A 15708-nucleotide genomic window follows, 5' to 3' on the forward strand; every position below is an offset into this window, starting at 1 on the left:
GTCTCAACAGACAGGAGCAAGCCCTCATGAGATGTCTATGTCAATCTTGATGGGCCCACATTGAAGAGTCATTTTCATGAATTTGTTGACATGAGTCCCCTCCAAGCAAAAACTTTGAAGCAAGATCATTCATATGAATTATATCCATGGAGGGACACAATTATTTGTGGAATCATTGGTTCGTTTGGACAAGGTGACTTGGAAAAGAGCAAGGTGCTGTTGGCCTTGAATGACATGAAATTTTTCTGCAAAGGGCTAACAAAAGCCCACTACTATTATGTCATGGAAACTTGTAGATCAGACAGTACAATTCTCAACCAGTCCCTTTTCTGTATTTGCATCACAAAAATATACTAATATATCTAGAGACAGCAGCAGGTGTGACTCATTTTGTTTGATCATGAACAATCATGATTTCTTACACCCATCATTGATATACAAGCCAATATAAATGGAAATTTATATACATATATATAAGAGCATAATGCCCACTTATTGAACTGTTGATTTTATCCCATCAATCTGCATCATTGCTTCGATTACATCTTTATTAACTTTCAAACCATACATTATCAGTAAAGCATCACTTTTTCATGATCTAAGTCTTCCACATGATATAATTAATTAAACTATTATATGATCCAAGAATTATGTTTCTGAAAAAGCAATGTATAAGGAGTTCATTTGAAAACCATATTATACCCTATCATGCACGAATGGAGAGCATTTATGGATCGAGTGAATATTTGTAACTCCCCCGTTCCATGTTAATAGAGTTATTTTACTATTTTATGAAGTTCAAAGTTAATTGAGTCATTTCTATTTTTGACAAAAAGTTACCATCTCTATTACTTTATTCTCTCATCATCTTTCTCTTACTTTGTTCTCTCTTTATTCACCATCCACTTAAAAAACTATTCTTAATCTCTGTGTCGAAAAGAATCATCTCAATTAACAAGGAACAGAGGGAGTATTTGTTTACAAGTACATACGTGTATATTTGAATTATGTCCAATTATAAATGATTATATATAGGATGAGGCTATATAGAGATATTAATACCAAGTGGGTAGTGTTTATACTAGATATAGTTTGACTACTAGGCACCAATCCATATACATACTAGTAAAGAGAAAGAAAGGGAAGCAAAGGGTTCCTAAAGCAAGGAATCAAGAATTCACGTCTGATGAGGCTATGCTTTCTTTCAAAGTTGTTTTATTGAGTAGGGAAAGAGGCATCTTTGCATGGTGCCCTGGATTTCTGTAATTTCCTCTCTCTGTTTTTTTTCTTCTTTGGTGCCAAAAAGTGTCAATTTTTCAAAAGGAGGGCAAATAAAGGAACTAATCAACATACGCCTATGTTCATGCCAATTCCCCTTATTAGTACACGTTAAGAGAGCCATTGTTGCCATCGATTTAAACCAATGTCAGAATTCAAGTCTTGTATATCTCTCGTTTGATCAAAAAATATTTGAGTCGGTTTAAAATGAAAATGAAAATGAAAATGAAAGCTTTTAAGGTCCGTTTGGTATACGAAATTGAACTTAGAATTATTTGAAATTGAATTAAATGAATTGACATCTAATTTAATTCTGAATTCTATGTTTAGTAAAATAAAGTAATTTATATGAAATTGAATTTGAAGAATTTGTACTCACACACAACACACATTACACACACACAATATGTGTTTCATGTGTGTGCAGTGTGTAGTTTGTGTGTAGGTAGCATTTTGTGTATAGTATCTGTATTTATGTATGTATTTTGAATTGAATGTATTGATCAATGGAATGACATTTGAGTTATTTATTCCAAATTAATTTCATTATGAATTCAATTTATACACTCAATGTAGTAATATTTTTAGTTTTTATGATAAAAAAAATATTTAATTTCCTAATACAGTTAATTTCACAATAAAGACTGTTACTTTGTGCCATTAATGCAATTTATTTTCCTTATTACCATGCCAATCAATTTTAGCAATGCAATAGTTGGGTGGGTCAGTACGATTACCCATACTAAAATTGTCATATCGTCGTATATTGTACCGAAATTTGACATGAGTAAAAATTATACATTTATCTTACCAAAATTTATATTTATATGCAAATATATTCAATATTCACAGTATATGCCCTTTTTACACGTTTTATTGAACTGTTGATTTTGCCAAGATGGTCTATTATGCGATAATCTATTTTTATCATGTTTTATCGGACTATTTATTTTTATAGGCAGTAATTTGAATATCATTGCTCCTAGCTAATCAGTATGGAATAATGCCCCAGAAAACAACAATAATGTCATATAATGGAAGTTGATTCAAAATCAATATCATCATCTTTTAGCAGTCATTTTCTGAGCTACACCACTCTTCCACGTTCATGATCAAACATTAATATGCTAATTGCCTAATTAGTTATATATGATGTATAGCCCCGCTTAGCATTACGAACTTAGAACTATGTTAGTGAATAGTGATTAAAATATCATCAAACACAATAACATCGACTACCACATCACCATATTACCAATATATCACGACATATAACTAATTAGCATATATAATCGGGGTTATGCATCATATATAAATATTTGGAATAACTAATCAGGGTTATACATCATATGACTAATTAATACTCACCCGTCCCACAATAATTGTCAATCCTTTTCATTTCGGTCTATCTCACCATAGTTATCACATTTCATTTTTTACCATAAATGGTAAGTAGGTTCCACATTACACTAACTCACTTTACTCACATTTTATTATAAAATCAATATAAAAAAATGGTCTCACATTCCACTAACTTTTCCAATCAATTTTTTCTTACATTTCTTAAAACTCGTGTCCACAATGAGAGTGACAATTATTGTGGGACGGAGGGAGTAATAAATTAATAAATTGAGGTTGGAGTCCTATTTGAGTGCTATTACCATCCTAATATATAACAACAACTAAATATTGATCACTAGAATAAAAAGTCGACGTCCATATTCCACTACATAAAACGACAATTTTACTGTCGGAAATTTCCGTCGGTAATTTCTATTTTTCCATCGGTAAACAGTGTTACGAGAGATTGCTATCTGTCGATAATCCGTAGGTAACACTAAACTAGACCACTTGAAAAAATATGTTGCTAATTAAGTCAATAGCAGACTTTAGTTAATTAGTAGTTATTTATATCTTAAGTGCGAGAAATAATTAATTAAAAAGGAAGCCTGAAATACTCATGATTTAGGATTTGGATGATAAATCAATATTATTTAATGTAGTGACTAATAATAATATTCTATTTAAACTTGAATTAAATTGGAGCACAATTTAAATAATTAAAAGCCAAATAGGTGTGACTCAAATCCAAACCTCAGTAAATCTCTGATTAGTCCAACATAACTTAATAAATAGGTGAATAGAAAATAGACAGAGAAATCACTATTCATACTCAGAAAATTTCGTCCCCTTAATCTTAATCCACATTTGGACCCTTTAGTCATAACCCTTTTTAGCTTTTAAGTCTATTTTTTTTAATAAGCCAATGTTGCACATAAACAACTTTATTATACTGAACCTTGACAGCAGATAAATATATCTTATAGTGTTACTTGTGATGGGGCACAAGGAAGGAATTCTAAAAAGAGAAATGTATTTAAAAAAGAAAGAAAAAATGAAAATAGTGGAAAATGAGCAAAAGAAAGCGAAAAAGAAGAAGAAGAAAGTTGAGAAAAAGAAGAAATGATTGAAAAAAGACAAGAATAAATGGTGTTGTAAGAAAGGGGAGAATTCGACAAAGTCTAATTTTCTTAAATTTGAGTTGATATGGTTAATGACTTAGTGTTGTGATCTATTGTGAACTAAAGCTTGATCACCTTTTTATGTGATATTTATGCCACTTAGTTTAAATTTATCTACATTCTATAGAGCCTACATTATAAGATGAATTAAAGACTTTTCTGATTTTTGGATTACATTCATACATGAGTAGAGTTTATTGGTAAACATTGCATGTTACTTTGATTTTAAGTGTATATACGTCACTTTATACATCTGAGAGTGAGAGAAAATAACAATGCATCTACTTGTTAGGGCATCTTGCGTAGGTGAGATATGAGTTAGTAGTTGTAGAGTATTGTTTATTTTCTTATGCTTTTTTTACGTCATTGAAAAAATATTTATCATATTTTTCCTTTGCATGAAACAATAATGATGTCTTATTAGTTGATTGTTGTGCATATTGTCTAGTTTGATAGCTTGCATCTTGAGTTTTCAATCAATTATGTAGCAATTTGTTAATTTAACGAGTTTGTTGAGAATGTATTGAGAAAATAAGTGAAAACGGGCAAAGTAGCGAAGAAATGAACGCCGAGAGAGCAATAGATGAGTCTCCCTGACCGAGTGGGAATTAGCACTAAAATCCATCCGACTCACCCGGTCAAGTAAAATTGCACCATTATACTACCTGTTCGGGTAAACTCATCGCAAACTTCAGTAGTTTCTACATGGACGAGTGCTTTGAGACACAAATCTCACCCGACCGAGTCGACTTAGAATGTCCATTTAAGAGACTTCTACCTAAATAAATGATGTCACATTTTTTTCTTTGATCTGATGGTCCATTATCATTGTATATGACATGTATATTTATTGCCATTAATATAAAACTTAGGGCAAGACTGTCACAAACTTACATATATCTTCTTTAATCCAATGATTCAAATAATTTCAATACCATATGTGAAACATAACAATTGCATCAATTACATATCCATATATTATCTCATTCCACAATCGATATAAAAGAATCACATAACACATGTAAAATAAAAATATGATTTATATACATACTAAAATTCTAATATATATAATTTATAACTTTGTGGTGTTATTATACTAAAAAATTACTCAATTATTTGACTAATTATTGACGGTTCTATCGGAAATGGCAAATAAATAGATCAAATTTATAAATTAAGGATACAAATATATCAAACATAATGTTCTAGACTAAATTCATAAAATACCATATATTGGGATAATTTTTGGACTTTAGCCTTGCAACAAATTAATTGCAAATATTGATAAATGAAAGTTATAATGACTGGTCTCATTGATTTTGAATTAATAAACGTGTGTTAAATTTCTCACTTATCCCGATTGATCACGTTCAATTTTCTCACTTATCCCATTTATGACATGCGAGTAGATACTAATTCAAATATTATTAGATGTATGTAACCAAATGGAGTGGGCAAATTAGGAGCTTTGGACTCTAGGGTAGGCTCACATCTATAATTAAGACAATAATAGTAAAATTATATAGTAGGAGTAGTACTGTGGGGTCCAAAGCTATGGACATGGTGGAATTCCAAGTCATAGTCGAATGCTCTTTTGTCGCTTATTGTCGTTGTGAAACATCATCATTCTCATCATTGCCCTAGATTTATTTTCTCACAATTGATACTCGGATGTAAGATGATTTTATGTATTTATTAGTGTATATTTTATTATACTAAAATTGATTAAAAATATAAAATCGATATTTATATGTCAACTTAAGTGATTGATATATATCACTCAACTCACATAAAAAAAGAAATAAAACACGTTAATTACACATTTATGTGATAGCATATAAATAGTACTCCTTCCGTCTAACAATAAGAGTTACTTCATATTTTATATTTCAATTTATCCATAATAAGCGTCTCTTTTCACCTTTTTTTAATTTCACAAATAGTAACTGAACCATACAATTCAACAACGGTAACGTATTTTATTATAAAACTAATAATATAAAAATGAGATTCATATTCTTCAATCTTTTTTACTTATATTTCTTAACATTTGCAATAGATAAAAATGTGAATTCTAATCATGGACAAACGAATTACTATTATGTTTAGTGTGAGTCAAGATTATTATAAAATTAACACGCAAGAAAAAGAAAATTTTAGTGAACTACAAAGTCAAAATGTTACATAAATACATGTCATAAAAACAAGACTAAGGCTGGGCTGGATGCAAAAATGTTAATAAAAGTTCGGCCCAAGCATGTGCCAAGTTGGGTCTTAACCTACTCGGGCCGGTCCAGCCCAATTGAACATTTCCAATTTAATATTGAGCGCCTAATTTATTTCTTCTTCTTCTTTTGACAAATACTACCATTCATTTACAGTAATCGCTTCACATTTTCTAAACAATTCGCAAGCAGCTTAGAGAGAGAGAGAGATGAAACACATTTTCAAGAAGCTTCATCACCACCCGAATCGCTCCAACGAGACCCCTCAACAACCGCCACCACCTCAGTCGCTGCCCATCCCCGATAATCGCACTGCCTCCTCTTCTCCCGTCGCCGCTTCATCCACCAGCACCCCCGCCGTCTCAGCTGCTCCCAGTAGTGGTGATGCTGCCAGCGAGGGTAGTAATAGCCTGCAGCACCACACACAGCAGGATTATTATGCCTCCGAGGAGGAGTACCAGGTCCAATTGGCGCTAGCTCTGAGCGTGTCGTCATCTGGCCAGGACTCGGCCCTAATTGACCCAGAAAAGGCCCCGATCCGCACCACGGATAGCGGCGAGGCTGCTGCGGATTTGTTGTCCCGCCGCTACTGGGTTAGTTCGCTTTACTTGTTGTTGACCCTAATTGCGCCCTTGAAAATATGTGTCCAATTTCATAATCCGGATGGCGATCATTTCGAGACTTGAAAGGTTCAATCAACCTGTTAATTTAATTTACTAAAGACCAGTTTTTGAATTTATACTTCGTTGCTCTTAAAAATACAATCCTTGTGGATGATTTTTTGTTTTTGATTTTTCATCTGAGTATACTTTTAAAGGTGTTTTTTTCTGGTTTGTTCTTTTGTTCTGATGAAGTGGGGGTAGGAAGAAGGGTAACTGCTGTGTTGATATACTAAGCTTTCAGGCGACTCTTAATTGTCTCTAACCCAACTGATGTATGTGGATTGAAGATTTACTATGCCAATTGATTTCGGTATACTTTTTAGTTACCGGATCATGGCAACACGGGCTGTAGCTTATGGTGTTTTGATATGTCAAAAACTTGGGTTTGCTATCTTTGTTTTCTTTCCATTTCTTGATGAATAGAGAAGAAAATCTGGTCTTGCATGCCATAATAAGATGTTCAACAATATATGTATAAGCAGATATGCAACATCACCAAAATGCAACTATGCAAGTGTGCAACATCAACACAAATGAATCTTGGGATCATTGATGAGATTTTGCATGGTTGGTATAGTTCTATATGAGGTCATTGAGGTTTGTGATGAACATATCAGTGCTTTTAGAACATCACAAGAGACCAAATAACATAATATACTAGTGTCATTTTGGACGATATACAATTTAGGTCGAATGGCTGATTTAGGGATGATCATGATATATGATGTATTTTCCTATTATATTGCTTCACTGTTGGTGGTTTCCTTTGCATTCTGTTAGTTTTGTTTTTAGTAAGTAAATATTGACAAGTGGTGAACATTTTTTATGTTAGCATGATTACTGTAATATATTGAGCTTGAGACATATTTTTACACTGTAGTTATTAATTAACATCAACAGATAAAAGGTTAGATGGTAATTTTCTCTGTAATGGTAATGTATGATTAAAATAAAGTGTTGATAGAACAAATAAAACAAACACATTTTCTTATAAGTGTTTGAATTGAAAAGACCAGGTTTGGGAAGTTAAAATATTCCACCCCTGTCATAGGTTTTGACCTCAAGAACATGGCCCTGGTAATAAATAGTGGCCTCTGGTGGTGTTCGGTTTCGTAGATGAAATAGTACCAAGATATAATCTAGGATTAATTTGTGAGATAATTTTAGTTGGAGGGGGTTGGCTATGACTAATTATTACATGATTATCCATCTTGGATTGAGTTGTGGGTTTCAATCTCATGAACGAAACACCCTACATATTTAATCCAGAGATACAATCTTGCAAACCGAACATTCCCTCTGTGTACAAGACCACTGATATCTAGTACAATAAGAGGTATAAGTGGCAAACTGAAATTGGTTGCTATGTAGAGCTATATGTTAAAATGCAAGCAATATACCATTCTTTGAACAATATGTGCAATCGTAGTTGTGCTAAGCGACAATTTATGCTTTGAATAAGTTTTTCGGCCTCAATTTGGAGCACATCATTGGCTTTAATACAAGGCCTCTGTCCAGATCCTATATGCTTTCAATTGCCTTTTTTTATAGTTCATTGTATTGTTTGGCTCTTGAATTTTATATATAATTTCTTTTACTGCTAAAATTATTCTAAATTGGAAAAAAACTGAACTTCATTTTTGTGATGTCAACTTGTGTTTGTTTCATCTCCTGTCAGAATTTTGGTGTCCTCGACTTTGAGGAGAGAGTGGTGGATGGGTTCTATGATGTATATAATCTATCTTCTGATCCAGCATCTCGAGGGAACATGCCTTCTCTTACAGATCTTGAAAGCGATACTGGGGCCTCTGATTATGAGGTTGTCATTGTAAACAGAAAAATAGACCCAGCTTTGGAGGAGCTGATGCAGATAGCACACTGCATTGAATTAGACTGCCCTACATCTGAGATCAATCTGCTCATACTGAGACTGGCTGAACTTGTTACAGAACATTTAGGTGGTCCTGTACGTGATGCGAATGTCATTTTGGCTAAATGGATTGAAAGAAGTATGAAGTTGAGAACATCTCTCCACACCAGTGTGCTGCCTATTGGATCCTTAAGAATTGGCCTTTCACGTCACCGAGCATTGCTTTTCAAGGCAAGATGAAGTTCTTAAGTATTATTTTACTCTTTTATTCTCTGTTATACCAATGGCAGGTATACCTCCTGTGGCGGTACATAAGTCATAAGTGACATGTGGTGCATATCCATTGCATAGGTAGATGAAGTATTGCTGATTGTTTTAGAAAAAGTCTTTTAGGCGCTCTTTTTAGGCTTAAAAAAGGAAAAGGTTTCCCTTCCTTCTTTTTAGGTGAACTTGAACTCTGATTCAATGTTTTGAATTCAACTATAATGTTAAATAGGAGGAGAAAGTATTGCTTTAGAAAGTCAGGAGTGTGAAACCTTAGGATTTGTGTAAAACACTAAAACAACACACCATCTAGAAGCTATTAGCTGTTGACCCAACACATTTTTCTGGATTTCTATAATGTTTTGCCTGCTCTTAAAAAAAATAAGGTGAAAATGATTTTGGATTTGAGGTGAAAATGATGCACCAAAGTAGTTTGGTGACAGGATACTTGCTTGGGGTCTGCGGGATCTAGGAACAGAAAATGCTGGTGAAATTACGAGTGACTTATAGAGGCATGTGCTGGAGTTGGGGATGAAGTAAATGCAAGGCCAAAGGTTCAAAAACAAGGTCATATACTGGCTTCCTTGAGGCATTTCTCTTTTTAACAATAGGATTTTTTTCTGGAGCAGTATGGGCTAACAAAGCATGGTGATCCTATTGGAGTTGGGACCCAAAAAAAACTTGGGCCTTTATTACTTGGATCATATTTGCAATTTATTTACATACTCAAACAAATAATTTCGTCAGGAAAAAAAATAGAGGCTGAGACTCAATGCCACATTGTTTTCTTTGATAAGTAAATACAGCTTTATCCAAAAATAACCTTTACTCAGTAGTACATTTTCTAAGAAATTTAGTAGATCCACTTTTATTTTTCTTTGAATTAGTTTTAGTTTGTCTTCACCAAGCTCTCATCAAGATAGTTGTAATGTGTGGAATTGTGAGATCGTACTTGAGGCAGTTTTTATATTAGACTGGTTCACAATTTTCTGAAGTTGGATGTTAAAGACGTATTCAACATTTTCTGAACATTCTCTAGATGAGGGCATGAGAAGCCTTCATAATGCAGCCAAAGGTAGGCTATAAACATTAATTACCTACAAACTAGAGCATATAACCTTAATTTGAACTCGCAGATACTTTCTTTGGAAAGTCTTTCCCACGTTTAGCTAAAATGTGATCTAAGATGCTAGCAAGTACCATGAAGTCTGGTTGTTCTAGATTTCCTTGTGTAATAAGATGTGAACAATCTTTGTCAATGCATATAATCTCCCAGTTATATAACAACTTGGATTGAAAGGTTGGCAATTAGCGAATGGATTTTCCTTTCTTCCAGAGTATGACAGTGAAGTTTTTGTCAAGGATTTAGCTATGACATAATAGGTTTCTTTTTCCACTCAAATAATGGATTCTTTGTTCTTGTTGAAAGGCTTGCATAGGTTCAACTCGAAAGCTTTATACTGTTCATAAGGGCAAAAAGGAAGTGCTCAAGACCCTTTATTATGCTATAATGATATAAAATTTTTGTTGCATCTGAGCTGTTCCATTATTTATTTATTTTTTTGGATGCAGGCGTTAGCTGATAGTGTTGGAATACCTTGCAGATTAGTGAAGGGTAGTCATTACACTGGTGTTGAGGATGATGCTGTTAACATCATAAAGCTACATGATGATAGGTAACATATCAAATATATACTCCCTCCACCCCAAGCTAGTGGATGCATTTATTTTGGGCACGAAGTTTAAATTGATGTTTAAAGCTTAAATGAAGAGAGAACAAAGTAAGAAAGAGAAAGAAAGAATAAAGGAAGAGAAAGGATAAAGTTTTTGCCAAAAAAGGAAATGGAGCAAGTAGCTTGGGACGGAGGGAGTATTTATTTTAGATAATGATTCTTTTGTTTAAATCCTGATTCGATGAGATGAACCTGTCGTCTCTTATAATGTTGAAGACCGGTTTATTATGAAAAAGAGAAACATTTGTTGTAAATCTTGTGATACTATAGCTAATTGAAAACTATATTGTGTAAAGGGAAAGCCTCTTGTATTTCTCAACTCAGGAAATCTTGAAAATTGTGGTGTGCACATTCTCTTTCTTTTAATCTAGAGCAAGCCAGCCATAGCACTTTGGACCTTACAGGCTCTGAGTAATCACTTCAGTTAAAATGGGTTATAAATTTGTGAACATAAACCCTATAGGCTTGTAGTTAAATGGGCCACTATTGGACGACTCAAACAAGTCAAATGGGCTAATCTTTGGTTTAGGGAAGGTATTAATAAGCTCCTGTTCAAAAGGGCCGATATTCTGTTCACATTAAATAGGCTGAGACAATTGCGCACCTAACCCTAGAATTCTCATGTTATTTGGGTCAGCTCATCGAGTCACAGGCAGTTTAACATCTGTAAGTGTTAACGATGTTGAGGGGTTAAATTCTTGTTTCTTGGAATAAATCTATTGTCAGTTAAAGAACCATGTGTATGGTTGAATATTCTTCTTGAATCTCACATGTAATAGCTTTTACCATATCATCCACTCACTATACTCCTAGGCATGCTAATGTGGCTTGCATACTTTATCGGTCAATCATTACATATTTTCCTGTTACGTATTACTTGAAGTAAATCATTTTTCTGGTGCAGTGAGTGCTTGGTTGATCTCATGGGAGCTCCTGGGACACTAATCCCTGCCGATGCTCTTAGTGGAAGGGATACTCCTTTGAAGCCGTACAGTACACAGTCAAGCAGGCTTCCCAGTGCAGACCCTAGAGTTTCATCAACTCAGCCTGGTTATTTGGGTGGATATAAATTGCCTTTGGGTGCTACATCCTGGAAGCCAGAAGCACTTCTTACAGATGCTAGTGCTAATGATGGAGTAGGGACTTCTGGACTTAATGACAATGTGCCTTCTGCTAATCAGTCGGGCCATGGTGTGTCTCAGGGAATTGGAAGTTCATTGTATAAAGGGGACCGTGGACCAAACTTAGTTAGTGATGGTGCCAGGATAAATGTAAATGTGGTTCCATACAGCCCAAAAACTGCTGATGACCCAAAAAATCTTTTTGCTGATCTGAATCCCTTCCTAATAAAAGGATCTGGAAAAACAGTTGTACAGAATGATATTTCAAATGAAGCTGGAAAAATGCAATTTTCAAAGAATAATCTTATCAGTGGCCGCCCTCCTTCACCCTTGATGTGGAAAAATCGGCATGCGTGGAATGACGTTCCTAAAGAAAACGAACCTGGCTTTCTAGAAGGATCATCCGGGAAGAACAATGCAGGAACTAAGAAAGGAAATCCACCATCAGTCCTTTCCACAAGTTCAAAACCACCAGCCAAAACCTCTAAGTTTCCTGAAAAATCCTTAATTAATTCTGCAGATAGACGTGATGATACACATAATAACAACTTTATGTCAGCATCTGGTGAAAGTGGACATGGTCAATTGCCTCCAGGGAAAGATTCTAGTTTGAATAATAGTGAAACATATCTCAGGGAGGATAGGGACATCGTTAAGAATGAAGAGGCTAAAGTAGGAGATAGCGAGAATGTCATAACTAGGTTGCATGGGGAAAAGAAAATTTTGCCAGACAGGTTAAGCATGGCAAATATGAAAATGAAGGGAAATGAAGGTTCTAGCAATTCGCTCAATCTTGGTACTAACCATGCTGATACAGAGATTGATGATGTTGTTGATTGTGAAATCGTCTGGGAAGACCTTGTCCTAGGTGAAAGGATTGGACTAGGTAATGTAGTTGTCTACCACTTTTTATCTGCTGCAACATTACATGCCTTAAGTTTTAAGTATCTATGAAATCTTTCTTTGTGCTCGTGATCTGGGCTGTGGTTGCACTTCCTAAAACTGTAATCATCATCATAATGCTTGGGGTACTGGCTCCTTCTGTCTTCTCTCTTCTTTGTTTCTGTATCATCTACTAAGTTTTGTAGGCATCCTTCATAATTTTCCTCATATGTATAATTTATGTCTAGTCACTGTGTACTACCTTATTCAGGTTCCTATGGAGAGGTCTACCATGCTGATTGGAATGGCACTGTAAGTTGTCGATATCATTTTGAACTTTTTCAACTATCAGAAACATATATTGACATATTCCCATTTAGGTCTAATAAGACAAGACCAGGCAGGTTTGCTCTGGGGCACAGAAAATTTGTTACTTAATAGCTTGATAATAACCCTTGCTTGATTGTAGTAATTGTTAAGACCTGTTTAAGCATTGTGAATACATTCCCCCTTGTTGAGATAATTGATTTTTGGATACAACTTATACAAGTATGTTCCTCTGTTTTGTAAAACCTCACATTGGCATATAATTTGATAGGTCTCTCTGTAGTGTTGGTATAGCAGGGGCGGAATTTATGCATCTACCCCTTACTTTTTCTAATAGCTTTCTGGTTGGTAGATATACAGTGAAGTCATTTTTGAACATATTGAACCCTGAATCTGGATTGTTTTGTCAACAGGAAGTTGCTGTGAAGAAGTTTCTTGACCAAGATTTCTCAGGTGCCGCCTTGGACGAGTTCAAGAGAGAAGTAAGGACCTGCTTTCCTTGATTTTCCTGTAAACTTGAAATGTTTGATACAGTTGAGAGAGACTGGTCTGTTAGATTAGTGCAACGATACCCCCAAAGGATTTTGAGCATATCTTCTACTGAAGACTGACTAAAATTTCTTGTACACTGCCTTCCACCCAACACAAAAACTCCTTGAAGAAAATACAGAAGTTGTCAAAATCATTACCTATGCTGGTGTAACCAATTACTGGATTGTATTCAGTTTACAGCATATTCAACATCATGAATGGCAATATGTTTTTCCTGTGCATTTCTTGTTCCTCAATGGTTTGACATGAATAGACATTGTAAACTTCCATAGAGTTAACAATTGGTTATGTTACCAAGTCACCTTTCTGATGTTACCAAGTCACCTTTCTGTTTGCTGCTACCCTCTGAGTTTCTTCTTAAAGCTGTATGTAATAACTATTGTGTGCTATTATATTATTTCACAAAATGTGCTTTTTGTATTTCAGGTACGGATAATGCGTAGGTTACGCCATCCAAACGTAGTTCTTTTTATGGGGGCAGTGACTCGCCCACCAAACCTTTCCATCATTACTGAGTTTCTGCCTCGGTATGTTGCTTCAACTGTAGTTGTTCCTTATTCCTGTATATCATGTTATGCTTTAGCATTTAACCATTAAGGATCAGGTTTTCTTGTAATCATATCAGTGGACCTCAGTCCTCCTATATCATTTTTTGTTTTCCAGTGGAAGCTTGTACCGGATCATTCATCGCCCTCATTGTCAAATTGATGAAAAGAGGCGGATTAAAATGGCTCTGGATGTGGTACAGATATCGAACTTGGATATGTTTTTCACATTATTTTCCTATTTTTGTCAATACAAATATTTGGAGGTCATATTGTAGGCTAAAGGCATGAACTGCTTACACACAAGTATACCGACAATCGTCCACCGTGATTTAAAATCTCCTAATCTCTTAGTGGACAATAACTGGAATGTCAAGGTATACCATCTTGTGGATTACATACTCATCTCAAATTGTATAAATTCAGTTCAAGCCCTTGAATTTATCATTTTTTCAAAGTCTAGTAATCTCTTATAAATCAAAGCCCATGGGCAGGTCTTTATTTTTGGTGGCTGGGTGTTTTAGTTGTATACGAAATGTGATGCAGGTGGGTGATTTCGGATTGTCACGCTTGAAGCACAATACATTTCTGTCATCTAAGTCTACTGCAGGAACGGTGAGCTTCTTCCTAGCTAATGATACCTTTTTCTGCAATCAATGTTAGTAGTATATGATAAGTGGAGTATATGTTGTTCTTTACCTGACATTTTTCTGTTGTATTTATTGACTTTTGGGGTGAAGCCCGAGTGGATGGCTCCAGAAGTTCTTCGAAATGAGCCTTCAAATGAAAAGTAAGTATTCTTATTATCTTTCTACATTTGCAGTCATATCCAATATGTGATGTTCTATGCTGCTTTGGTGACCACATAGCGATTAAATAGCTAATCTTAATCTCGTGTATAGTTGGTGGCCAAATGATCGACTAACAATGCAGTAATAGACAAATTTAACTTGTTATCACATCTTTGAAGTACTAAAAATAGTTCAAGCCATTCTTTTGACCTGCTGCGAGTGTCTGACAGGTGTGATGTATATAGCTTCGGTATTATTCTATGGGAACTGGCAACACTCAAATTGCCTTGGAGCGGAATGAATCCTATGCAAGTTGTAGGTGCAGTAGGTTTCCAAAACCGTCGTCTTGATATACCAAAAGATGTTGATCCCCTTGTTGGAAGGATAATATGGGAATGTTGGCAAACGTACGTATTTGTGAATATTTCATTATGTTTATCTCTTTACGTACTTATTTCCACTTGGCTTGTTGCCATGCCAGGGATCCGAATTTGCGACCCTCTTTTGCCCAGCTCTGTGTGGCGCTAAAGCCTTTGCAGCGGCTTGTTGTTTCTTCACATGTAGAGCAACCACAAGTAAATTCTACACCTTAAGACTTTTTTTTTCATTTGCGCAAGTGAGTATAGCAAAATGATGTGTCCTAGTGAATGTGATTTTGATCTGTAAATATATATCTTTGAAAATGGTTGAAAGAAAGAAAAAGTAAGATTCCCAAGTGGAAAATAATCTGTATTTGGACTGTGGCATTATTGTATAGTATAGTCGTCAGATATATTATATAAGTCTGGTCTTGCCCAAAGGCCTTGTAATAATGTAGTATATATTTGTGGTGGCAAGGCAACCATCTCTTGTTTCCGGCTACCTATCATTCATCTTCTATTTCTTGTGATACTGGTTTGTCAACATGTGTTTATTTGAAAAGCTCATAAACAGTAG

The 15708-nt window shown here is 34.8% G+C and overlaps 1 protein-coding gene across 1 annotated transcript; it reads left to right on the plus strand.

Moving 5' to 3' along the window:
* Positions 1-6180: 6180 nt before the first annotated feature.
* LOC121798891 (serine/threonine-protein kinase EDR1-like) lies at positions 6181-15633 on the plus strand. Its single transcript, XM_042198138.1, has 13 exons — positions 6181-6618; positions 8366-8788; positions 10394-10497; positions 11459-12561; positions 12829-12869; positions 13298-13366; positions 13863-13963; positions 14100-14178; positions 14260-14358; positions 14528-14596; positions 14722-14771; positions 15003-15179; positions 15254-15633. The coding sequence occupies exons 1-13, from the start codon at positions 6235-6237 to the stop codon at positions 15363-15365; spliced, it is 2811 nt and encodes a 936-aa protein (XP_042054072.1). The 5' UTR covers positions 6181-6234; the 3' UTR covers positions 15366-15633.
* The last annotated feature ends 75 nt before the right edge of the window (positions 15634-15708 follow it).

This window comes from Salvia splendens, chromosome 4, assembly GCF_004379255.2.
Source record: "Salvia splendens isolate huo1 chromosome 4, SspV2, whole genome shotgun sequence".
Lineage (NCBI taxonomy): Eukaryota > Viridiplantae > Streptophyta > Magnoliopsida > Lamiales > Lamiaceae > Salvia > Salvia splendens.

Bases quoted from the DNA above. Each gene is read 5' to 3' on its own strand.
- LOC121798891 (XM_042198138.1), top strand. From the start codon at position 6,235: ATGAAACACATTTTCAAGAAGCTTCATCACCACCCGAATCGCTCCAAC. The intron at 13,964-14,099 runs GTATGTTGCTTC...TTTGTTTTCCAG, and splicing joins ATTACTGAGTTTCTGCCTCG to TGGAAGCTTGTACCGGATCA. The intron at 14,597-14,721 runs GTGAGCTTCTTC...TTTGGGGTGAAG, and splicing joins CTAAGTCTACTGCAGGAACG to CCCGAGTGGATGGCTCCAGA.